Source organism: Nannobrachium achirus (genome assembly GCF_963921795.1).
Source record: "Nannobrachium achirus genome assembly, chromosome: 11".
Classification (NCBI taxonomy): Eukaryota; Metazoa; Chordata; class Actinopteri; order Myctophiformes; family Myctophidae; genus Nannobrachium; species Nannobrachium achirus.
In genome coordinates, this window is record NC_137820.1 from 15273021 (window position 1) to 15298629 (window position 25609).

The following is a 25609-nucleotide window of genomic DNA, read 5'->3' on the forward strand; positions in this document are numbered from 1 at the left end:
GGATCAGTTCCAGGGGCGGGAACGCGTAGAGAAGGCCCTCTGGCCACTCGTAAGCAAACGCGTCCGTCCCCAGAGGAGAAGGTCCCCTCACTGAGAAGTAAAGGGGACACTTCGCGTTCTCCTGGGAGGCAAAGAGATCGACTCGAGGTTGACCGAACCTGGAGAAAATCTGCCTCACCACCGCAGGGTGGAGAGACCAATCCTCGTAGCGAGGCTCCCCCCTGGACAACAGATCGGCGCCGCCGTTCTGAAGGCCCGGAACATGGGAGGCTCTGATGGACCTCAGACGAGGCAAGCACCAGAGGGTCATCTCGCGCGCCAGACCTCGTCCTGACCAGAACATGACAACCCCGAAGAAATGGCTCGAAATGCTTGAGCGCCAAGTAGATCGCCATTAACTCTAGATAATTGATGTGGTGCTCCAACATGGCCGGGGTCCAGAGACCCCTGGCTGAACGCCCCTCGTGGGTGGCGCCCCACCCCGAGCGGCTGGCGTCCGTGGTGATCACCTTGCGTGATATCACCTCGCCCATGGAGACCCCACTCGTCAACAACGCCTGGTCCCTCCATGGGACCAGAGCGTCCATGCAGACCTGGCTGACCGTCACCTTCCTGTACCCTTGCAGGGAAGGAATCCTGAGCGCCAGTGTCCACCGCTGGAAAGGTCTCATGTGAAACCTGCCCAGACGCAGAAGTTGCACCGCTGATGCCATCAGACCAGCTAACTTCATGCACTCCTTGTACCTGACCACCTGGTTCAGTCGGAAGGAGCTGAGACAAGTCAGAAACCTGTCCACCCTCTCCGGTGAGAGGCGGGCGGACATTGTGGCCGAGTCCAGAGATATCCCTATAAAGGAAATCTGCTGGGAGGGTGACAACATGCTTTTGCCAAAATTGACGTTGAAACCCAAGGCCTTCAGGTGTGACAACACCAGATCGGTATGGCGCGCCGCTCCTGAGCAGGAGGCGGCGGAAATCATCCAATCGTCTATGTAGTTCGCGAGCCTGACTCCCTGATGCCTCAGTGGAGCAATGGCTGCCTCGGTCACTTTCACGAAAACCCGAGGGCTCAGGGAAAGACCGAAGGGGAGGACCGTGTACTCGTACAGGCGCCCCTCGAAGGCGAACCGCAGGAACTTCCTGTGTGGGGGATAAATGAGGATGTGCTGATAAGCGTCCTTCAGATCCACTGAACAGTGGAAATCCCCCTGTCTCACTGATCTCATCAGGGACTCTGACGTCAGCATCACTTTCACGAAAACCCGAGGGCTCAGGGAAAGACCGAAGGGGAGGACCGTGTACTCGTACAGGCGCCCCTCGAAGGCGAACCGCAGGAACTTCCTGTGTGGGGGATAAATGAGGATGTGCTGATAAGCGTCCTTCAGATCCACTGAACAGTGGAAATCCCCCTGTCTCACTGATCTCATCAGGGACTCTGACGTCAGCATCCTGAATTTGTACTTTTTCAAGTGCTTGTTCAGAGCACGTAAGTCCATTATAGGACGCAGCCCCCCCCCTTTTTTCTGTACCAGAAAATAACGGCTCCAGAAGCCTAAACGGCTCTGGTCGCGGGATAACTCCACTATAGCGCCGGATTCGGATTGCAACGCTTCCATTGCTCTGCACACTGTGCTAACGTGTTGCTGAGCAACGGAGAAGCCTTGGGGTTGTACCGCTTTAGCGGGACTACTGGGCCGTGAGGGAGAGGATGGACGGGACCGAGAGGTTCCGTATCCGGGCACGTTTCCGTATCCGCTAGACGCCGGGCCGGAAGGCGCGGGGACACCGAAGGAAAGAGCGTTTCCGTTTCCGGTACGCTTATTTCCGTATCCGGTGGGAGACGGACACGTGACCTCCGAGAAGCCTCGCTTGTTAATAATACAGGCGGCACATAGCGTGGAGCCCGGGGGACAGGGTTTATCGCATAAGTAACATAATCCCCGGCTCGGGGAATTGTTTTTACGTTTATAACCTGTTCTAAGGCCTTTATATGCTTCCTTACGGGAAGACGAGGCCGACCCTGGGTGTTGATAAGTGCTGGCTTCTTCCCTGACGCTAAGACCAAACTCCTGTCCTGAACTAGACTCGGCATTGCAGTGCCGCTCAGTGGGGACAGAGGGGTATTGCACACTAGTGAAACCATACCATTGTGAATAGGAATTAGCTTGTCTGGGAACATTTTGCAATGAGAAATATTCTGCTTGTACCCTGTCTGCGTGACTGGAGAAAGCGATATTTTCTGAGTGGAAAGAAATTCCAGCCTGGACTTCTCTACACTGGCTAAATTCATGCAAAATGGGGTCGTCTGTACTAAAGCAGGTGGAGTCGAAAGAAACAGGCATTGTTTTATCAACACACTCTTTATTACAGGCACTGGAGGAGAGCACAGAGGAGAAGTATACATTATTTTCTTGGCATGAGAAATATTGTTCATACTGTTCAACCGTTTGCGCTTGAGAGGGGGGGTCCCCTGAATATTCAGGGGGACCCCGCCAAAGTCCAGTGTCACTTTCGCGGCGGCTTCCCACGGGCCTTGTGGGAGCTGGCCGGTATCCCGTGCCTGGGAAGGTGGCGGGATTGGGAGCGGGTCGGAGCCCCCGCTGCAGTGCGGGGGGGTCCCGCGGAGGAGGGGGTCCTAGGGGGATTGTTAGGTTTCCCCTGCTTGGAGGAAGAGCGCCCTCTGTCAGCCTGACTGGGGGCCTTGCTTCGTCCCTGCCTCTTCTCCTTTCTGGGTCCCTGGGGGTCCGTCGTGGCCTCCAGGAGCTCCAAGGTGATCTTCTTATCCGCCACCTCCTGGCGGAGAAGATCGAGTCCGCCGCCCATAAGGGAGGTAGGGTGGCCAGGGAGGTCTTGCAGGACCTTCTCGGTCTCCCCTTCGGAACTGCCAGGGCATTTCACTTTCTCAAGCCACCTGGCACGTTCCGCCTGGATGCAGTAATCCATACCGTGTCCAAGCCACTCGATGGCGTGGACATTAAGGTCCATCAGCATGCGCAGCGACTTGTCGATCTCCTCCGCCGTATCCTTAGGCACCTCTCGCAACCCGCTAAAGAGGCGCCTGGTGGAGGAGAGCAGCAGCTGGGTGGCGTTCATCGTCCTGGCAGCCAAAGCGGAGGATCTGTACGCGTTCCTCACCCTGGACGACTGCTTTTCGTCATAGCCGATGGCGAAACCAGGAGGCTTTTTCCCCACAGACAGGATGAAGGGACTGCGGCCTCCAGGACCGGTCCGCTCATAACTTGGCTTGAGGCTCCCGATAAGGGACTGGGCCATCAGTTTGTCCATGGGAGGGCACAAGGGGATTCCCGCCTTCTCTGCGTCGTGGCAGTCGACCAAGAAGGGGAGCTTGGGGGGGTCCTTGTGCGAAGTCCAGGTCGAATGCAGGGCCTCTGCAAAGCCTGGGACCAGTGGGAGCTTATCCATGCGTGGCGGGGGGGAAGGCTCCACATCCTGGCCTAGGATGGGAACTCTAGCCCGGGGTCCGAGTGGCGCGTCTCCGAGTGGCGCGTCTCCGAGCGGCAGCTCCAGGCCGCAACGGATGGTAGCACGTTCCAGCACCGAGAGCTCGTCCATGGGGATAGAGTCTGGGTCTTGTGCCGCTGCCCCTCTCGCCCCAGCCGGCATGGAAGGGGGGAGAGAGGCAGAAGGGGCTGGGGAGGACGCGGCGGAGGTAGGAACCTCGGCGTGAGGAACCGACCCGGCCGCGCCTCCGCCCTGACCGGAGGGAAGCGTGGACTCGTCTTCTTCCGAGTACTCACCCTCCGAGTCCACCTCGGACATGTCGTAGTCCTCCGGCTCCGGTTCGTCACCGTCGCTAGCATGCCAGGAGACGGGGCTAGGTGGCCGCATGGCCCGGAGCTGGGGGACGGAGAAGGAGAGGGGAATGTCACCGACGACTAGCGGGTGGAAAACCCTAAAGGGGACGGCCAAAGTTGCAGCTGGCGGTGGAGCAACATGGGCGGTCTTGCATGTTCTCTTCTTGGGCACGGCACCAGTCGCGCCAGTCGGAGAAACAGCAGGAGTAGCAGCAGTAGCAGGCCCGCTAGCATCGGGGCTACCGAAGCTAGCTGAGGGCGAGGCTGCTGGAGGCCTGACCACGTGGCGAGAAGCAGCGCTGTGGCGTACAGCGCTGTCCGGCACACGAGGAGAGGTGTCTGGGAGGGTTCCGGCGGAGACCGTGGCGTGAAGGCCGTAGCCTGCGGCAGCGATCTCGCAGCGGGCCTTGAGGGCTGGAACGTCGTACTGGAGGCATTCAGCACAGTTCACACCCGTGGCCGGGGCCGGAGGGGACAGAGAAGACAAGGCGTGTCCTACCCCCATGCAGACAATGCAGAACGGGTGGGTGTCTTCGTTGGCGATGAGTCCTTTGCAGCTGGGAAGGCCGCACTTCTTAGGGACCATGGCTAGCAGGCTGCTAACCGTGGGCCGTCGAGCCGCCATCGTGAAGCTAACCGAAGCTAGGCGAAGCTAAGCTAGGGCAGGGAAACACGTGGCAGAGCGCTCAGAGAAGAAGGTAAAGACTCAAAGACAAGAGAAGAGAAAACCACGAACTGTAGAGAGAAGATAGAAGAGAAACGTACAGGAGGGATTCTATAAAGGCCAGTGGCCGACTTCCTAGCCGTCGCTATAGGCTATATTTTACAGAATTTAATTACTATATGGCTGAGTTCGCGACACTCTAGTTGCAGGAGCAGAGGTGCGGAAAGAGGAAGTCATGATAGCCCATAGGGCTTATATACACTCGGGGGCGGTGCCCTCGTTTTGTGATTGACAGCCCTTCCGACAAATGACATTTCTCGTACGGGAGGATATGAGTTTTACTCTGTTGCACCGCCAGATGGCGCTGATATCCCATAGGGGGACCTTGTCTGGAGGTATGATAATAAACGATGGTTTAGTGATGATCATCACTTTTCACCGTTTTGTGGGGGCCATTTGTAGCTCACGGAATGTTTCTCGTGCAAAACAAATGCTTGCAATGGATTCAGCATCATGAAAAACCCCTAGTTTGACCCCTCACATGCTGTTTTTTTCCCAGTATAGTAAAGTTAATGGGACATAAACTTTCATCAGTTTTTTATGAAGTTTCCCCCGGGAGTTGAATTTCAACCTTTTAGTACATTATTATTACACACCTTTAGAAACACATTGGTGAAGAAATTTCTTGGTAACGATTTAGTTTGCATATTTTATTATGTTTCCCTTATTAGGTTGAAAATGAGTGAAGTGTTCCTTTTACCGATTTACTGGATAATCATTGATTTCTTTTTTTGCTTGATTTCTTACCAGTTTTTGAGCTTTGCTAGCTGCTCCAATATGTGACTTTGTATATGTCCATGTCCATTATCAGTGTTTTTCCATTATATCAAATATACTGATATATACTGAAATATACTGTCACTAGACCTTACCCGTTCGAAGATATGTGCTGCAAAATATGTGCAGAGTGTGGGTTGTGGGGAAAGTTACTGTAACTGGTGCGTGCGTGAGAATATGTGGGAGCATATGTGGGAGCATCATAATGTAAGGCATAATGTATGCGCTTGCTCCACATAGTTGCCAGACCCATGAAATGGGTAGGCCTACATAAGCAAATGTCGGTCTGTCCGGGTTTTCTATATAAAGGGTATATATGATGATGACATGATGATGACATGCCTACAAAAGGCATGATGTCATAAATGATGATGACAGACAGGGGGTCTGGCACAACCAGGTTGACCTGGTCTAGTTTTTTCATACCCGTTGGAAGATGAGAGAGAGAGAGAGAGAGAGAGAGAGAGAGAGAGAGAGAGAGAGAGAGAGAGAGAGTTTCATACCCGTTGGAGAGAGAGAGAGAGAGAGAGAGAGAGAGAGAGAGAGAGAGAGAGCACATTCCTAACTGTGAGAGAGAGAGAGGGGTGTGTGTGTGGGGCTACAGATCCCATGGCCTGGAGGAACGGACCGTAACCCTGACAACAGGCTAAGAAAACGCTAATAAACAGCTTTATTTTAGGAGAAATGAAATTCGGGCTCCGTCACCGTTGGTATAATGCTAATGGCCAATACCATGTGAACTTTGGGATCAGTTGCTGAAGCGAGTGAATAGATAAACGTAGATAAGCGTGAGCGTTAGAGCGTTAGAGCGTGAGTGAGTGAGTTTCTAAAATTATTATGTAGGATATGTCCCCATCCGTATGTCCCTTTTCTGATGATTATGATGAGCACATATCTATACATCGTCATCATCATCATACTGTACTTATTGTGCTACTCAAACCCACACTGTTTCTTCTTCAGGAACAGTCTTTTCTAGTATGACGTGTGAAGTGAGCACCGCTTACTTCATGCGGGTGTTTTTGAAGCGGTGAAAACCGCGTATAGCTTTGTCTGTCCCGTGCATGTCCCGTGCATGTCCAGAATTGAGGATTGGTCAAGCTTCACATGACAATTTGGCTCTCCAAATATAGAACTAAAGCACATAGAAAGTATAGATCTAGAACACAGAATGTACAGATCTAGAACACAGATTTCATAGCTCTAGAACACATAGAATAAAAATTCACCGCTTCACTTCGAACCGAGGTTTGATTTTTTTTTCTGTGAGTGTAGGCATGCTATAACAGTACAGTATGTATGTAATTTAAGCACGGTCATTTAAAGGCTAGAAGAAGTTAAAGCCAAGGTGATATCAAGGGTCTTTCTTAATCAACGTATTGCTGGCATGACCTGGGAAGTGTCCGCCGAGACACACTACGAGTATTAGCGGTCAGCCCTGGTCTTCTCTGCAGCTGAGTACTGTACTGCATCCCAGCCTGGAGCAGAAGACCATTATGTCTAAAAGGTTGATACAGCCATTAACGACACCCTCCGGATTATAGCTGCCTGCCTGAAGCCCACCCCTGTGTTTAGCCTGCCAGTTCTGGTGGAGATCGCCCCGGCCGGCCACAGACGGGGGGCTGCATCCTGCATGCCATCCAGGGGTGTTGCACCAAATTCTGGTGCCTGGGTGCTTTAACTATTGAAAAATAGCAGATATACAAGCTCACAGTGCCGCGCATGTTTTTTGAAAAACCTATGTTTCTATGTCAGTGTTGCTCAAACCTTTTCATGTGAAGGACCTCCAAAATGACATGTATTTGGCCACGGAACCCCATCTCAAAATATTTCGCTCCAGGGACCCCCCCCCCCCCCCCCCCCCCCAGAAGCAAAATTTGAGCGGCGTGGCATATGTGCTATTTTTCAGTAGCTAAAATATAAGATAATTCCAGGCCCCTCCACCTTGAGCCCTTGTCAGTCCCACTTTCCCCCCCTTGTGACGCATGGTTGGTGTGGTGTCTTGGAAGCAGTAGCGGGAGACAGCTGGGCTTGTACGTATCCATTGCTACATCTGGGAACCGGGGGGAAATGGTGTCAAAGGTGAAGACCTACCACACGGCAATGGACCCAGCTAAACCTCCTACATACTGGGGTTGGCCGCTTCAAATTATCTATGAAGAAGTGGGGCTTGCAGCGCAGCATGCGAGTGTGGCGAGCCAGACTGCCGAATATATAATTACCATCTGCCCCCCTATATACAGACCAGAAGCTGGCCTCTTCGATGATGATACACAAAATAAGACCTAAGCCTGGCTTTAAACTATGACGTGTCATGTAACTGTGTTTATTAGTTATTTTTTTTATACAATTATAATGCATAAATATTAAACATGGGGCACGGCAGTGGTTAGCGCTTTGCCTCACAGCTAGAAGGTCCTGGGTTCAATTCCCGCCGGGGGACGCTGTGGGCGCTGGAGGCATGTTCCTCCCTCCGCGTCATCAGAACCCACACCCTAGGTGGGGTTGGCGATAGGGCCTTTCTGTGTGGAGTTTGCATGTTCTCCCCGTGTCTCCTAGGGTAGATGCCCTCACAAAAACATGCAGCAGTCCTGGTTTCTATACTACCTCCCCCTAGCCAGCCAGGTGCTCCCCAATTCCATTGGCGTGGCAGGGGGAGAGCGGAACAGGACTACAGGTTAGGTAGTTGGCACTGGGTGAGAAAATGGGTTGCAAAATCATAAAAAAAAGAAAAAAAAATTAAACATGTATATATTAAAACTGTATAGTTATCGTAATAATACAAAACAAGTTCTAATTATTGAATGCCTGTGTGTCATGTACTAATTCAACAAACGGGTGTTTATCACCAGTTTATTCTTACAGATATGTAACATTTACATATAGATACTTTTGCTTTGCTTTGCTTTTTACCTTTACCCTCGTTGTTGATGTTCTTGACCTCCTGGCTGACCTCCTTCATTGTTCTCTCTGTTTTGAGTAGCCAGTCTTGTATACTGACAAGCATTGGTGCTCTCTCTATATTTTCTGACACACTCATGAAGATACAAAGTAGTCGGTGTACCCGAAGAAAAATAAATGAATAATTATACATCTAATGATCAATCTAATCATTGAAATTCTGTATTTAGGAATAAACCCCTTGATGAGCTGTCCTAGACCTAGACACAATGATACAGCGAATACACGTTTTCAAATAAAAAGAAAAGAAAACATTACACAACAAAATAGAAACTACAGTACGTACAACAACCAATCAAGAAACAAAAAACCAATCAACAGACATCAACCAATGAACAAGACATAATCAACACATCTTAAAGTTCATCACCACCAGGCAAGAAAACAATATAACAATAAAACATTCAGTGCATACAGTAGCTACAGTGCCAGTAGCTTGCCAAAGATGATTAGCTTGCATGGAAACATTATGGCAGATGAAGAAATAATACCAATCTAGCTAACGTAGTGGAATAAACTATTACATTGAATGTGATGCTTGCCTCTTTGATCATTAGTTGAGCAGTTGAAGCAGTGAGTGTGAGCATCTAATATAATGAGGCCTTCTGTCTAGTGTCTACATGGCTGTCTGTATCACTCTGTCTGTAAATGTGTAGGGTACCGCTAACTCAGTTATCCACACCTCTTGGTTGCCTTGCTTTTGAATTGCTTTTTGTAACTGTCAAGTTGCATGGAATTTATTTCATTGGTTTACAACCTGCGGCTATAGTTGCAGCTAGCTGAAAACCATGCCTGAAAGTGTGGTTGAACATCAATTATGCTCAAAGGGTTAGAAACGCCTTAACCTTCTGCACATACGTGTCTGTAAATTATACGGAATGAATCCTTCACTATCCCGTTGAGATTAAGCCATCATCGCCCTGTAGATTCTCTGTGGCATCAAAGCCACGCCGAATGGAGTCTGGGAATTCATTACTGTCAGTGGCAATGCTCGTGTCAAGCAAATACTCCTCTCCCTTATGGCACAGCTAAGCTTATTAAAATTATCACTAACACAGGTCTACTCCACATTAAGCACTGGGAGACAGGGAAAAAACTGATTGGTTTCATTGGTGTTTTAGATCTTTATTGAGGGTGGAAGGGCAAAAACAAGCTAACAAACAACACTAGGGATAATGGATTACATGTTCTCTTATTGAGTTCGTTGAGTTAATTAGGATCCCCATTAGCTGATGCATACCATCAGCTAATCTTCCTGGGGTCCACACCTAACATAAAACATGACATTAAACGAAGACAAATACAACATTTACATGAAGTCATAGTCTGCTTTCCCTCTAAAAATAAAGAACTACCTACATACTATTCGTGTCATATCAAACACGTGAAAATGAAATAGACTAATACTAACTGTGTGTGCGTGTGCGTGTTCGTGTGCGTGTGCGTGTGCGTGTGCGTGTGCGAGTGTGTGTGTGCGCGCGCACATGCATTTGTGTCTTCTGTGTGTATGTGCATGCATGTATGCGTGTGAGTTTACACTTGTGTGTTAGCATGCCTACACGTAAACAGACTACCAGTTTAAAGGGCCAGTTCACCTTTGGGACAACCAGATCTTATTTTATTATTGTTTGGGACAAGATCAACACGATCCTGAGTTATTTTTTGTGTTCAATCCGTGTTTTGAGATATTTTAGTATTTCAGCATGAATGATGACACATTTTGCATCATATGAGTCATCATGCTGCATCATATGATGCAAAATGAATCATCATTCATGCTGAAATACTAAAATATCTCAAAACACAGATTGAACACAAAAAATAACTCAGGATTGTGTTGATCGTATGCCAAACAACAATAAAAAAAGATCTGGTTGTCCCAGAGGTGAACTGGCCCTTTAATGACACAAGACCTGTCTATAGCATTACAACCTTTGGACTGCTAGATGTCTTTTAAAGCTTGATTGAGTTTTTTCTTTTGCAATGTGTTCTGGCAGTGTGTTCCATGCTACCATGGATCGATACAGCACTGTGCATTGCATTTACCATCTTCTAGCTTTAGGGACTCGATAGCGACCTCTTGTGGCACGTCTCTTCTGATATGTATGAATATTGGAGCTATAAGCATTAGTTGATTCATATTTCTTAAAAAGTCATAAGGAATCACTCCTTATGTCTTTTTAAGAAATATGAACTGTCATCCAGCAGAGCTTTAGAGGTCAATCGTTGATTTGTGCCAAATACTGTACAATGCTTTCTGTTTTATTTATATTTAAGACTAATTTGTTGCTGGTAATTTCAATACTGTTCAATTTCAATACTGTTTTCAGTTATTTTTTTTCAAAATTGCAGCGTGAGACCATGTATATACAGTATTGTCGTGTCGTGCCACGTTAGCTTTTTCGAGAGCCAATGGGAAATCATTCGTAAAAATAGAGAAGAGTCTTTTTCTTCTTCTTTCGTGTGTCATCATCAGATGTCCTAGTAGCGTATAGCCACGCCCTCGTCTCAGGTCCCACAGGGAAGAGGCCGGCCTCTGAGGGTGGTCTGTACAGGGGACCATAACTGGATGTCTGAAGCCCACCCAGGGACGTGCTGGGCCCCTGATTCAGCCCGGGAAAAAGAGTTGGAGAGGCCCTCATTGCGCGCTATAGAGAGATCTCTCTATAGCGCTGCTGCTACTCAAAGATTTGCCATTTCAGATCATGACAAGTGACAAGCTAGTGGGCCAATTACATGAGTTATATTTCGTCATTGTCGTTTGGAAACCTTCTATGTCCAAAACCATTTTAAAAGTGATTTAAACTAGTGAAAACAGACGATCTACAAGCACACAACGCCTCGCACCGCGAGGCGTTGTGTGATTGTAGATCTGCTGTTTTCACTACTTTTGTGCAACGGCCTTGTATGATGAAGCAGGGCTTTGCTTTGCGAAAAAAATTATACATTTTAAACTTGGAGATACGAGGTTTCTGCCCGCCGGTAGCGATTTACTTGGTTGGCCGCCCAGCCCCCAAAATGGAACGAAGGCCGACATTTTATTTTTTCCTAATGGCTGGCCTGGACCGGCCGGGAATGAACCGGCCGTTCGGGAGTTGTCCCGCTTTTCCCAATGGCCAGCACGTCCCTGGAGGCCGGCCTCTGTACAGGGGACCATAACTGGCTGCCTGAAGCCCACCCCTGTGTTCCACCTGCCAGTACTTGCGGGAATTACCCCAGCCGGCCTCCGACGAGAGGCTCCTTTCCCCGTCCTGGCATGGAAGGCCCGGAGACATGACTGGCATATCCTTCACCATATCACCATTGTCGGATTCACCCCAGCTAGTACCGGCGAAACGTCGGATTAGTGAGACCCTTGATGATACTATGGCCGTCACTTCTTCAAGGTGTTGGTGTTGGAAGGAGAGTGACCTATCCAGACGTTCACAAAGGTACCTCAGGGCTTGCTGGAACTCCAGGTGTTTGTTGTTGATAAATACATCAAGTTACCTAAAAGAGAAATGGCATTGTATTTGAATAGATAATAATAGATGAAGAAGCGCTGCGTGGGTCCGTGAGTATGGTTAACTGGAAACTGCTCTTTGAAGAGGGTATAGTTACTTAGAGGACAAAGATCCAAGTTCCATTCCGTTATAATGGGTATCAAAAAGTGCAAAGATGAAGTGGAGAACTCAGAAAGGGTCCAAGGCAGCTCTGTTCATTTCAATGTAGAAAATATTTTATTTTAAATTCAGGCCTGAGGCCTTCATCATCAGGGTCCACTGATGGACCCCGTGGACCCTAATGAAGGCTTCAGGCCAAAATGCGTTGGTCATCTGCGTTTTTTATTCCTTGCTATGAATATAAAAATATATATTTTCTACTTTGAACTGCACAGAGCTGCCTTCTGAGTTCTCCACTTCATCTTTTTGATACCCATTAGAACGGAATGGAACTTGGATCTTTGTCCTCTAAGTAGCATTGGATTTGGTTGAATAAATGGTTTTCGAAAAGTCCGCACTGTTAAAGGCATTCTTAGTATTCTTAGGTATAGTATAGTGGAATAACTTCCCACATTTGGGGGCAAATACCAGTAAGACTCCCTAAATCGGGAGATAATCAACTGTCAGGTCGCATACACAAACTTTAGAAGACAATGGTAGCCAATCAGGAGGGAATATGGGAAATGGGACAGATCCATTTTGATGACATAACTTTAGAGATATTGTGTACCGCTTTGTGTGATTTTAGGGCAAAATCTGTAGGAGCAGTGTCCAAAAATATGTTTTGCAAGAATCGGCCTCATGGTGGCGCTAGAATAGCGCCATGTGAGAAATGAGGGGTGGAGGTTGTGGTTTGGTAGTGTGCAAAGTTTGGCATGGATCGGGGCAACGGTGGCGGAGATATGAGTAGGGGAAAAGTGTGACGTGACGGACAGACTGACAAACAGACTGACTGTCTGACTGACAGACAGCCGGTGGAGGTTTTGGTAGTAACTGCGACCTGACCGACCTGATTAAAAATAAGATGTATTGGAGAAGCAAGCAGTTTTTTTGTATCTAGATTGTCAATACCAGGTGGCTTATAACAGCCTCTTCTTTACTTACTTTGCGCCGCTCGAAAGTTCAGTTTCTATTCTTCAGAATGTGTTCTCTGATATTTACACAAGATGCCTCGCAACTAGATTTTGGCATTCCTTGCCCTAGTTTTTTCCACTAAAATAATCATTAAAATAACTGCAGATGCTGCAGACTGCTGCGTGTCTGTGTGTGTGTGTGTGTGTGTGTGTGTGTGTGTGTGTGTGTGTCTGTCTGTCTGTCTGTCTGTCTGTCTGTCTGTCTGTCTGTCTGTCTGTCTGTCTGTCTGTCTGTCTGTCTGTCTGTCTGTCTGTCTGTCTGTATTTGTTTCTGTCTACTCTTCATTAAGTTTATTTAACAGGGCCAGTGCACATTAATAATCATTGCTAGTGTGCCTGAGTTAGCCAGAAGGCCTGTTTTCATGGCTGGTCCAGTCTGTCTGGTTTGTCCTTCAATGCAGCCATGCTCTAATAGGATTTTCCATGTAAAATTCATCTTCATATGCAGCGCACACATTTGTAGGTTGCCGTTTGCTTATTAACACTGTCTGGGAGGGTGTAATATTCCACTTCTCTCCTGCTAAAATGTATAGTTAATGAGGATGATGCTACAGTATGTGTACACAATTACAGACACTGTACACACACACACACACACACACACACACACACACACACACACACACACACACACACACACACACACACACACACACACCGGATTGTTGATACGCACGCACGTCACGCACCCCACGCACGCACGCACGCACGCACGCACACACACACACCCACCCCTGGCAACTGAGGCTTCATTAACTCCCCTCCAGAGCTATGCATGCTAATGAACAGTGTTTGCTTTGCACATCAATGAACCACGTCACACGTAATACAGGAGATCAATGTATCTCCATTCCTCTCTCTCTCTCTCTCTCCACGCACGCACGCACGCACGCACGCACGCACGCACGCACGCACGCACTGTACTACATTCATACATACTACAGACACACATAGACTACTGTACACACTTACTGTATGTGTACTCATATGCCATGTACTGTACACTCAAAAACCACACACAATGAGCAGAACAAAGATACATAAAATAACACAAAGATGAATAAAAGAGATAGGGAGGGAGGGAGGGAGGGAGAGACTGACAGGCAGACAGACAGACAGGCAGGCAGACAGACAGACAGACAGACAGACAGACAGACAGACAGACAGACAGACAGACAGACAGACCATGCAGGTGTTGTGTCCCCATTCATCATGGAAGCTGTGATGTGACAACAGTTTGGATCTCAGGCCTGTCTGGCTGCTGTATCATTACATCCATAATGCCTGTTACCTCTCACACCACGCTGCATCAATCACACACGCACCGGCACACACACAGATAAACAAACACACACGCGCGCGCACATGCCCCCCCCCCACCCCCCCTCCCTACACACATACACACACACACACACACACACACACACACACACACACACACACACACACACACACACAACCTTAGTACCGGAGGGTTCCCAGTTCGATCCTGGGCTCCCCCAGAGTTGGTGTTGAAGTGTCCTTGAGCGAGACACTAAACCACTAATTGCTCCCGATGAGCAGGTTGGTGCCTTGCATGATTTCTTCGGCCATCGGTGTGTATGAATGGGGGAATGTAATGCACAATCTCTGTAAAGCACCTTGGGTAAAGGCGCTATATACTGTATAAATGCACCATTCAGCTTCTTCTTGAATGTCAGTAAAACCAAGGAGATAATCATGGACTTTGTACTGTATGCAACAGCAGAGGACCTATACCATCCTCATGATATAATAATAATTTGGATTTATTTGCAGTGTTGGCTATCGTTATTTTTTAAAGTAACTTGTTACGTTACAGTGTTATTACCATTAAAAAGTAAACTGTTACAGTTCGTCACTGCATTACCCACTGAGAAAAGTAACTTGTTAGTTTACTTTTCCGCTAACCATTAACTCTTTTACCGCTTCGGACGTTCCCGTTTGCCCCAATTTTGGACCCAGCTCGTTGCCAATACGGTTCGTTCTTTTTACCTTGTCTGATGACTGTAAGCTGATGAGGGGTCGCGCCGCCGTGTACAGTAAAAACATCTCCCGTAGCGCTGCTCTCAAAAATCCACCACCCGCAAACAATAATGGAGTCCCAAATCACTTCCTGGCTGTTTTCTGTGGATCTGTTCTAGAAATGCATTTCTATGCTCTGAATGTATGGCAAGCGGAATGGCCCAATTCACATTAATCTTTGCATAAGGCTGCCCTCTGCCGCCAGCTTGGCTCAAGTACACATATGAGCGTCCATTGTGGAAAGAATTAGTTTGAAAATTATCAATAGATAATTTTCTATAACATCGCAAAGGTAAGCTGCTTTTTGCTGGCACCAGCCCCAATAAATAAATAACAAGAATTGACACAGTCAATATATAAGCTGGTGAAATGGTGGGTTAAAAAGGCCGGGACTTGGAACAGTCTATGTACAATGAGTGAGGGCCGAACAAAGCAATAATAAGAAATATAAGACAGGTAATGTTGAGTAGTGTAAGGTAGGCTACATTCCTTGATCTGTCCTTCTGCAAATGGGGGAGCCGAATAATATTTGAGCCGACGCGTCCACTGTCTGAACGTACCCTATTTCCGCTCTCACTAGTGGTGGGAAGAATCGTTCATTTCCGTGACTCACACCTAAGTCACAATTTTATATGTGTGTGTGTGTGTGTGTGTGTGTGTGTGTGTGTGTGTGTGTGTGTGTGTGTGTGTGTGTGTGTGTGTGTGTGTGTGTGTGTGTGTGTGTGTGTGTGTGTGTGTGTGTGTGTGTGCGCGTGCGTGCGTGCGTGTGTGTGTTTTCGGATGTTTTTTGCTAACGTAATGCTGTAATGCTTTTAAACACATTTGTATTTGTTGCCATTTCGGCATCAATGCCTGTCGGCGTCGCGGGTTTGATTCCCAATCCGGGTGACCTTTGCCGCGTGTCACTCCCTATCTCTCCCCCATTTCCTGTCAGTCTACTGTCCTATCCAATAAAGGCAAAAAGCCAATTTTTTCAGGTGACTCATATACCCTCCTAATATGTGAGCAGGCCGTGTTTTTTCAATAACCTTTTTCATTTATTTGTAATAATTATTTGGGAAAATGGAAAAAATTAAATACAAACAAATAATTATTAAAAATAAATGAAAAAAGTTATTGAAAAAACCCGGCCTGCTCGCATATTAGGAGGGTATTATGAGTCACCAGAAAAAATTATGGGTGTTTTTAATGAATCCATCATGGTTAAAATGAAGTTTGAAGTTACAATGGGTGTGTGTGGGGAGAGGCCCTGGGCCTGGAGGGCCTGGTAACATTTACATCAAATATCTAAATATTCAATCAAGCTAATTAAAAACTGTTCAGGGTGTTCATAAAAGCCTGATTAGATGATAAGATTACCAAAAGTTTTTTTGAAAGTGAAATACCCCTTTAAACACATACATTACATGACTATGTTAAGGGCCTTTTTACTGTTTATTTATATTCGACGATAACTCATGGAGCCCCCTGGGTGTTTCTGTTTGAGAGATTGAGAGGCCCCAAATGGATATATTTGGGCCCCTCAAAATGTTAAATATAAATAAACAGTATACAAACTATGTGTGCCATCTTTAAGAAGCCCCAGTAAACCCTGTGAAAGTATTTCAAGTTAAACATCACATGTCATGTTAAGGCCCTTTTTACCCTTCTTTTATATTGATCTCATCCCGGGCCCCACTTCAAACTGTCTGGGGCCCCCAAAATGAAATGGAATTGATACACATATATTATATGTATGTATAAATATGGGGGGCCTCAAAACTTTTTAAAATATAAATATATACACACACTTTAGAAATAATGTATCCATTCCCTGCATCGATCCTTCTTAAAGTTAAAGTAATGTACGTGGCATCACAGAACAGACACAAAAGAACTGCTTGGGTAATCAGGACCATTGTTCTCTGGTCACACCTTTGAGAGCCACGCTCTTTTCAGATTCAAATGAGCTAATGTTAACCCTCACCCTCACTTCAACTGTTCTCTGTCTCACAGTTGAGAGCTCAACTGGGGCCCCCTGATGGCCAAGTTGGTTAAAAAAATAAAAAAATAATAATCTCATGAGGCCCCCAGGCTGTGAGGGGGCCCCAGGCGGCTGCCTATTTTGCCTGTATGGACTGCACGGCCCTGCTCCACTACATCTCGGATCCAATTATTGTACTTTTACTCCACTACATTTATTTGAAAACTTTAGTTACTAGTTACTTTGCAGATATAAATTATAATATTATAAAACATACATAAACCACTTTAGCCCTATTTTATACCTTGGCTGTTTGAAAATAGCCGATCTACAAGCTCACAACGCGTCGCATCGCGACACGTTGGACATTTACTTGACATTTACTTGTAACGTAGTACATCTACAGTGCAGTATTGATAGTTTTACTTAAGTATAAAATGTGAGTACTTTTTCCACCACTGGTTAATAGGCCTCGCTCTTTTCTTCTGTTTTATTTATCATACAAGGCTAGCCAGCTGCCTATTTGCTAATGTTTACTTTTCTAGCAGTTCTTTCCCCCATAGTCTGGAAGAGCTCCTGGGGTAAACTGTTAATGTTTACTTTTCTAGCCGTTCTTTCCCCCATAGTCTGGAGGAGTGCTCCCTGTCCTGCCATTGGCCATAATGCAGTTCTTTCCCCCATTGTCTGGAGGGGCGCTTCTGGGGTAAACTGCCCTGCAATTGGCCCTTATATTATCCAATCCTGACACTAGCTTGGTTACCATGTGACATGGACAGCCTATCAACAATAGGTAGTCAAGAGGTAGCTCATCTAAATGACCGAAACATAGAGCTGGTTTCCACCAGCTAATAAATCTGGCAGTAGAACTGTTAAAACCCACCTGCGAGGATGTTTGGTAAACATATAATAGAGTGCAGCCTACCGAAGTGTGATCTACTCCTTTCACCAGTAAATCCAAAAATAGTGTGAATCCTTCCCCAGCCTTACTAAAGGGCTTCTCTCAAGCCCTGCCATGTCGTGCGCGTATGTAAATTTATGTAACCAAGACACACGCACAAATAAGTTCTAATTATGTCACTCTGTAACTCTGTGTTACACCAGAATTCGTAAAACTGTAGAATGACTACGCAACCACCACAGACTGCAACACATTTCTGGTCGGTCACCTTTTTCTGTTTAAAAAGTGTGGGCCCACATGCCTCCTCTGACAGAGAATAGCTCATTCATTCAACGAACGAAACAGCGCAAATGTGTCAGATGGATTCTTTTTCCTTTGTGGCAAAGAAGGTCTTTTGGAAAATGGAACTGGTAACAAAACTACCAAATTGCAAAACTAACTTGTTAAGTTACTCTGTTACCCCCAAACCTAACGATTTTATGCCGTTAGTTATAACGCTGTTACATGCAACACTGGTTATTTGGCACTGTATATTTGTACAAACGTGAAATTGGTCCTCTGCATTTTACCCATTCTAGAAGCAGTGATCAGCAGTGTAGCACTCAGGGAGTATTTAGGGTTGACTGTCTTTCTCAGGGACACTTTGACACATTGCTGAGGCCTGGAATCGAACCGGGATGGATTGGTTCTCTAACCATTCGAGTGCCCATATATGGGCACAAAAGGGACATAAAGAGGTACAACGGGTAGTCTGGCAAAGCCGCTAAGACACTAAGAGCTGTATTTTGATTGTCTTGAGTACCAGCTTTTATACCTTAAAGGAGTAGTTCACCCCCAAAATGACTTTTTTTCTATTGATTACTCATGCCATGGAGAGTAGAGTTCAATAATATTTTTAGTTTTTTGTCACATTCCTAAGACATAAATGTGATAACAATAAATTTACCCCCATTCATTTCGGATGGTGACCCGTTTAGAAACGGGTCACCATCCGGAATCAATGGGGGTAAATTTACTCAAATCAAATTTTTGTCTTAGGAATGTGACAAAAACCAAAAAATATTATTGAACTCTACTCTCCATGGCATGAGTAATCAATAGAAAAAAAGTCATTTTGGGGGTGAACTACTCCTTTAACTTAAAGGCCTGTCCATACTCTCTCCGACAACCAAACCTTTCGTCTGAGAGTTCCGACTTTCCGATGTGCAGCTTTCCAAACTCTAAAGGCCTCTCCATACTTCGACAGAACCGAACTTTTCGGTTGAAAAATAAACTTTTTGATTTTTTATCTTTTCCGGAAAAAAAAGCGTTGGATGTTCATACTTCGCTCCTGTTTGGAGGGTTTGGGGAAAAGCATACACTACGCTGTGTGTGGTGTAGGAGGCGGCGAGGCGCATTGTGAGGAGAAAGAGAACAGGAGAGAAGAGAGAGAGAGAGAGAGAGACAACAACAGCAGCGATGGTGGAGATGGAAAAGTTGGAAGCGGTGGCACGTATTGTGGAGGTTATGGAGGAGGAGGAAGACGAGGAGGAAGAGGAGGCAGAGGAGGAGGAGGATTTTGCCCTGCTTTGTGCAGCTGAGGAGGAGGCGAGCACATCTAGCCGGCGGGGGTATGTCCGAGCCACAGCAGCTGGATGAACAGCTTTGGGACAGTGTTGTGGCCACCAGCATCACCCGTCTTCTTGTGAACACACACGTGATCCAACCGACCAATCACGTTTGCCGTTTCATCTCGTTCATTTCATAACTATTGTTCGGAGAAAAAGCATTCCAGAACTTTCGAGGAATTTCATTTTATAGTTGAAAAGGACCTTTTGACCGAAAACGGCGGTTTCGGTCAAAGTATGGACAGGCCTTAATTCGGTGTAATTCTTTTCAGAAGATGCGAGTGACTTCATTTTGTTGTTGAACCGGACCTTTCCGACGGAATGTTTGGTGGTCGGAGACAGTATGGACAGGCCTTTAGGTTAAGGCATAAGAGCTGGTACTTAAGACAATCAAAATAGAGCCCTAAGACTTGGTCAAATCGGTAAACTCTGGTTGTGAACCGCTAGAGTGTGTGTGTGTGTGTGTGTGTGTGTGTGTGTGTGTGTGTGTGTGTGTGTGTGTGTGTGTGTGTGTGTGTGTGTGTGTGTGTGTGTGTGTGTGTGTGTGTGTGTGTGTGTGTGTGTGTGTGTGTGTCTGTGTCTGTGTCTGTGTCTGTACGTATGTTGTATATATATTTTTTTTATTGTTAGCACAGTCTGCGGAGCATGACGTACTTGTATGAATGACAAATAAAGCCATTTGTATATTTGAATCTTGATTCTTTTTTTATGACTCAGTGTTTATTTTGTTTTATATCTTTCACATTAACAACAAAACAAAGTACACAGCAACCATAGAACAAACAAAAACAAAATACAATACAATACAACAACCACAAGACAAAAGAAAAAACTATAGTAAAACAATGCCAAACAATCCCGGATAACATAGTACATAATATAACAGTGTATTGCGCCACAACCACGCCTCAAGTCCTATTGGCAATACACATTATATAGCCTCCCCATTTTCAGATGTATTTATCCATTCTATCAGTCCTATAAATCATTTCCTCATAAGCAGCCACCCTGCCAATCTCTCCATACCATTCTTGGAAAGAGGGACTCCCCGCCTTCTTCCAACCCCTTCATCAGAACCTGTCTACCAATCATGATAGCCGTCAGGATAAAATCTGCATAATCACAGTGGGTAAACTGCTTTGGGTTGCCCAGTATGTAAAACGGGAAATCAACTCTTGTCATTTCTAAGACTAGAAGCTCGGCCGCCCTTCGGGCGGCCGAGCGTCTAGTCGGCGACCTGGCCAACTCGGGAACAATGTAAATAGGGAATGAATGCCCCGCCCTTTAATGCAAACCCCATTATACCTGTTGTCATAGGATCCGTTTTGACCATCTGTTTGCGTGTGTCCATTTATGCCCATATATGGAGAGATATGTCTGTCTACGTCCATTTTCTGACATATATGGAGATCTCTGTAGGACCTGGTTTGACCATCTGTTTGCCTGTGCCCATTTATGCCCATATATGGAGTTTGCGACCTGGCCAACTCGGGAACGATGTAAATAGGGAATGAATGCCCCACCCTTTAATGCAAACCCCATTATATGGAGATCTCTGTATCTGTCTGTGTCCCTTTTATGCCCATATACTCTATCTGTGTCCATATTTTATGCCCATATGCCCATATATGGAGATCTCTGTATCTGCCCATATGCCCATATATGGAGATCTCAGTCTGTGTCCCTTTTATGCCCATATATCTGCGTCCATTTTATGCCCATATGCCCATATATGGAGATCTCTGTATCTGCCCATATGCCCATTCTCTGTATCAGTCTGTGTCCCTTTTATGCCCATATACGGAGATATCTGTCATGGAGATCTCAGTCTGTGTCCCTTTTATGCCCATATATCTGTCTGTGTCCCTTTTATGCCCATATACGGAGATATATCTGTCTGTGTCCCTTTTATGCCCATATACGGAGATATCTGTCGGGTCGAGGCAAGGCCCCTGTATTGCCCATATATGGAGATCTCTGTATCTGCCCATATGCCCATATATGGAGATCTCAGTCTGTCGGGTCGAGGCTAGGCCCCTGTATCTGCCTGCAGTGATGTCACAATGACTCAGCGCTTGCGCCCGGCACTGCAGTGATGTCACAATGAGTCAGCGCTTGCGCCGATTTTGCGCCGATTTCCGCATAAGGAGATTCCGAACGTTTCGCGCCGGTTAGGGAAAACCGCGCGTCGGGTCGGGTCGAGGCCCGGCACTGCACTCCATGCCGCGGCGGGGAACGCGCGTGCCGAATCTGAAGCCGGTGGGACGAACGGTTCTCGAGATACGCGGATTACAAACACACACGCAGAGACTTCTCGCATTTATAGATAGATGCATTTATGGATTTGCTTCCAAAAGCTCTCAATTACAGGACATTCCCATCGAGCGGTTATGAATTTTAAAATGAACCAATCTGATTCTGATATCTTTGGACATTTTTGTTGATTGAATCGTGATGTACTGCACTTTTACGCTTGCCCTTGCACATCAGAAATGTTCCAGGTGAATAGTGCAATGCGCCAGTGTCATTTTTGTCAGTATGTGTGAGTCATTACCTTCCGGGATTCCATTAGTCGACAGTTGACACTGTAAAAAGTGGCGACCCTGCCGGGCACGTCGCAGCGGGGCACGCTATTTGTTCACGGTTCCTGTTTTTTTGAGGGATGACGCTGAGAGTGTATACGCGTCTGAATCCTAATGAATGTGTAAATGCAAGACATCTGTGGCACGCCGCTTAGTTCCCCCACGGGACCCTCTGATCTCTGCCATGGAGCACACTGCACATGCACGCGTGCATGTGTGTGTGTGCATGCACGCATGCGTACATGTACGCTCAAGAACAGGGAGGAAATTGATGTCGATCTGTTTATATCAGACGTTTATATCAGTCTTTTGGCAGGGCATCAATCAAACCAGACATGTCCATTCTTTCACAAAATCACAGATATTGCAATTCTCTTTCGTGCGTGTGCGTGTGCGCGTGTATGTGTGTGTGTGTGTGTGTGTGTGCGTGTGTGTGCGTGTGCGCGTGTGTGTGCGTGCAGCCACCATCGTGCTGAATGAGCTGAATTGGACGTGGGCCTTGGAGGATGTGTTTAAGAAGAACCGAGAGGATGACCCCACGCTGCTCTGGCAGGTGTTCGGCAGCGCCACAGGCCTGGCTCGCTACTACCCAGGTACACTACTCACCATACATACAGTACAACACCTGGTACACTACTACCCAGGTACACTACTCACCATACATACAGTACAACACCTGGTACACTACTACCCACACTACACACCATACACACAACACCTGGTACACTACTACCCAGGTACACTACTCACCATACAGTACAACACCTGGTACACTACTACCCAGGTACACTACTCACCATACATACAGTACAACACCCTAAACCTAACCCTAACCACCGTTGTAGAAATTGGACGTCGCGGTAAACTGCCGGTCCGTGCGGTGGTGGCTGCCGCGCCAATTACCGCCGATGCCGGTCCTACTGCCGGCGACGCAGCGCGACTGCCGGTCGAACTGCCGGTCTGTGCGGCGGTGCTGCCGCGGCAGTTCCGTGGCAGGTGCTGGAGAATGCATTCGCACCTTCTGCGGGCAGGGCGGATCTGGTTTGGATTTTTATATAATCATGGGTAATGGGTCGGTCCACGGATCAGATTAATGACGGGTGTGGGTTGTCAAAATCGGACCTGTGCAGGACTCTGCGGCTTATACACTGGCCGCGGCCGGTGTGTGTCCCCCTTAACACACGGGTGACTAACCGGTCCTTTAGGCCGATTTTGAGATTTCAAAGTGCAATAACTCTCCCTGTGAAGGTCTCAGAAATTTCCCCTTCCATGACTTTTCCTAAATACTGAAGATATATGTTCTCGTTTTTTTTCCCCTTCTGAAACGTTTCCTAATTATGAAATAAAATACAATTATACCACTCTGACGGTAATTATCGGCAGAATAGACCGCTCTCCCCCATTCTCCCCCTCCTAAGAGAATTCACACGTTTAGCGCTCCCGTTGTGCGCCTTTGTTCAAGGTAATGGATCATTTGCATTTCACTGTCAGCTTAGCAAAGACATTAAAACCACTACCTGGAAATGTTTTATTTCATAAATAGTATCAATATAATATTAATTATGAGAATCGCTATGGTGTAGACCTATATAATGTAGGCCTATTATTATTTTAGCCGTGCAGGAGCAATCATTTGCGGGGAGTCAGCCTGTTCTGTCCGAGTGGAGACGGCTTTTAGACGGGCACGCATGTCACGGTGACATGGGTGCCGATCAAACAGTATAGGCACCCGACACTTGTGTCCTGCACGTTTAATTTCTAATGGATAATCATTTGCTTTTCATTGTTACATGCCTAAGCAAAAAACACTACGTGAACATTTTACAGAGTGAAGAGAATGTGAATTATCTCTCTCTCTCTCTTTCTCTCTATATAGCCTATCGCATCACGCTGCAACGCTTTGTGCCGCGTTGTACAGAGTTGAACAGCGCGATGGATATAAATAAGTGTCAAAGACTCAAAGTGAACTTTTATATTACTCCAATGGTGCAGAGATTGTTGACAAAATGTTACATAACGTCCATCATATTGAAGTGGTTTGTTTCTCAACTCAAGTGAAAACTAAGAGATGCACGCAGGCTGACGCAGCACAAACCAGGCGCCGTCAGCGCAACAATAGTTGCGCATAAAAGCCGCGAATAAAATACATTTCTACCTTTAAAGTTTTCGGGGTCCGAGAAGAGTAGGCCTATGAACTTGTGTCTAATCCCTGAGTAGTGAGTAGGCTACAGTAAAGCAGAGAAAGACATAAGACAACAACTCCAGGTATGAGGAGTCCTTGTACAGGAGTGGGACAGGACGGGATTTATTTATTTATTTATTTTTAAGATGTGTTGAGTTTTTGTTGAGTTCTGAACGCTTCGGAAAGGTTCTGTTTGGCTAGGTTATTGTATTTTTCGTTTCCTCTTATTTAGCTTATTATTTTCGTTGCTTTATAAGTTGTGTTTAGACCATTCTTTATTTGTTATTTCCCTTGTTTATGTAATTTCTTTGTTAACTTTGTGTTGGGCCACGGCTTCGCTCGCCACGGCTTCGCTCTAGTGAGCCTACTGATCAACGTTCTCTTTATAATTAACTAACTTATATCAACTTCTAGTAATAATAATAATAAAGTCGGGACATATATGAAAGCTTTGCCAAACAAATGTTTAATTATAGACCTATAAGCTCACAAACTGCATGGCTTTGGTGAGCTTGTTGTCCCGTCGTATTTTGAGAGGTCAATTGAAATGCTAATTCACATTTGGAAGACAATAGAACCCCCGCCGGCAGCAGGGGGAGGAGGTGTTGCGCAGCTCGGCCAAAAGGGAGAAAATCTAACGGTCTAAATGAACGGTAAATGCAGGCGGAGGGGTAGTTTTTTCAGTTCAGTCACCCAAGTGTTAATTCATATTAAAAGGCTTTGTTATGGCATCATATTAGTACTTATGAATGCCTGTAACTGTAATTCTAAGCCAATTAATGTATACAATGTGACCATATAAGAAGGTTTAAGCTGCAGAATCATGGGTATTTATGATCTCAGTATAATTACACAGTGCTATAGGCAGTACTGATAAAGCATTAGTATCCACATCACTATGTTTATATTATAGACATGGGATGCATATCAAGAGTAAGTGATTTTGTATTGTTATTTGGATTATAGTTGAAAGTTAAAATATTTTCCTGGCACAGTATAAATGTTTTGTAGGCCTATACTCATCCTTTGTTAACTTCCCCTAATTGTTTTTGGCAATGAGCAACATTGCCAAATGAGACCAGTTGGAAGCAGCTTGTTTCCCGATGGCACTCAATGGATAATTATAATGATGAGATATGTTACCGTGTTTTTGAGGTACCAGTGAGATTGGGACCGGAGCCTTATGCCATAAGGTGAACTACAAACCGAGCGCTCCGGTCCCAATCCGGTCCCAATCTCTCTCAAAACACTGTAACATATATATATTAGGGCTGGGACTTTAGCTGATTTACGCATTTTTAATCGCACTTAGTTTTTGCACCACAGAACCTTCAGTTTCGGGCATACCGATCATAGCGATGCACCAACCAAGAAGAGACAACAAACGCAAAGGGAGAAGTAGCCGATCAGAGCGCTTTGCTTGGCCCAGTGGATGCAACATT

General features: G+C 46.2%; 1 protein-coding gene across 1 annotated transcript in view; it reads left to right on the forward strand.

The window, feature by feature from the left end:
• Window positions 1-25609, forward strand: part of LOC308294849 (voltage-dependent calcium channel subunit alpha-2/delta-1) — a gene marked incomplete at both ends in the record, with an annotated part of 206923 nt that overhangs the window by 94202 nt on the left and 87112 nt on the right. The window contains one exon of the mRNA XM_080737735.1: window positions 22447-22578. Within this exon, the coding sequence (XP_080593861.1) occupies window positions 22447-22578 (132 nt within the window). The remainder of the gene's footprint in view (window positions 1-22446; window positions 22579-25609) is intronic.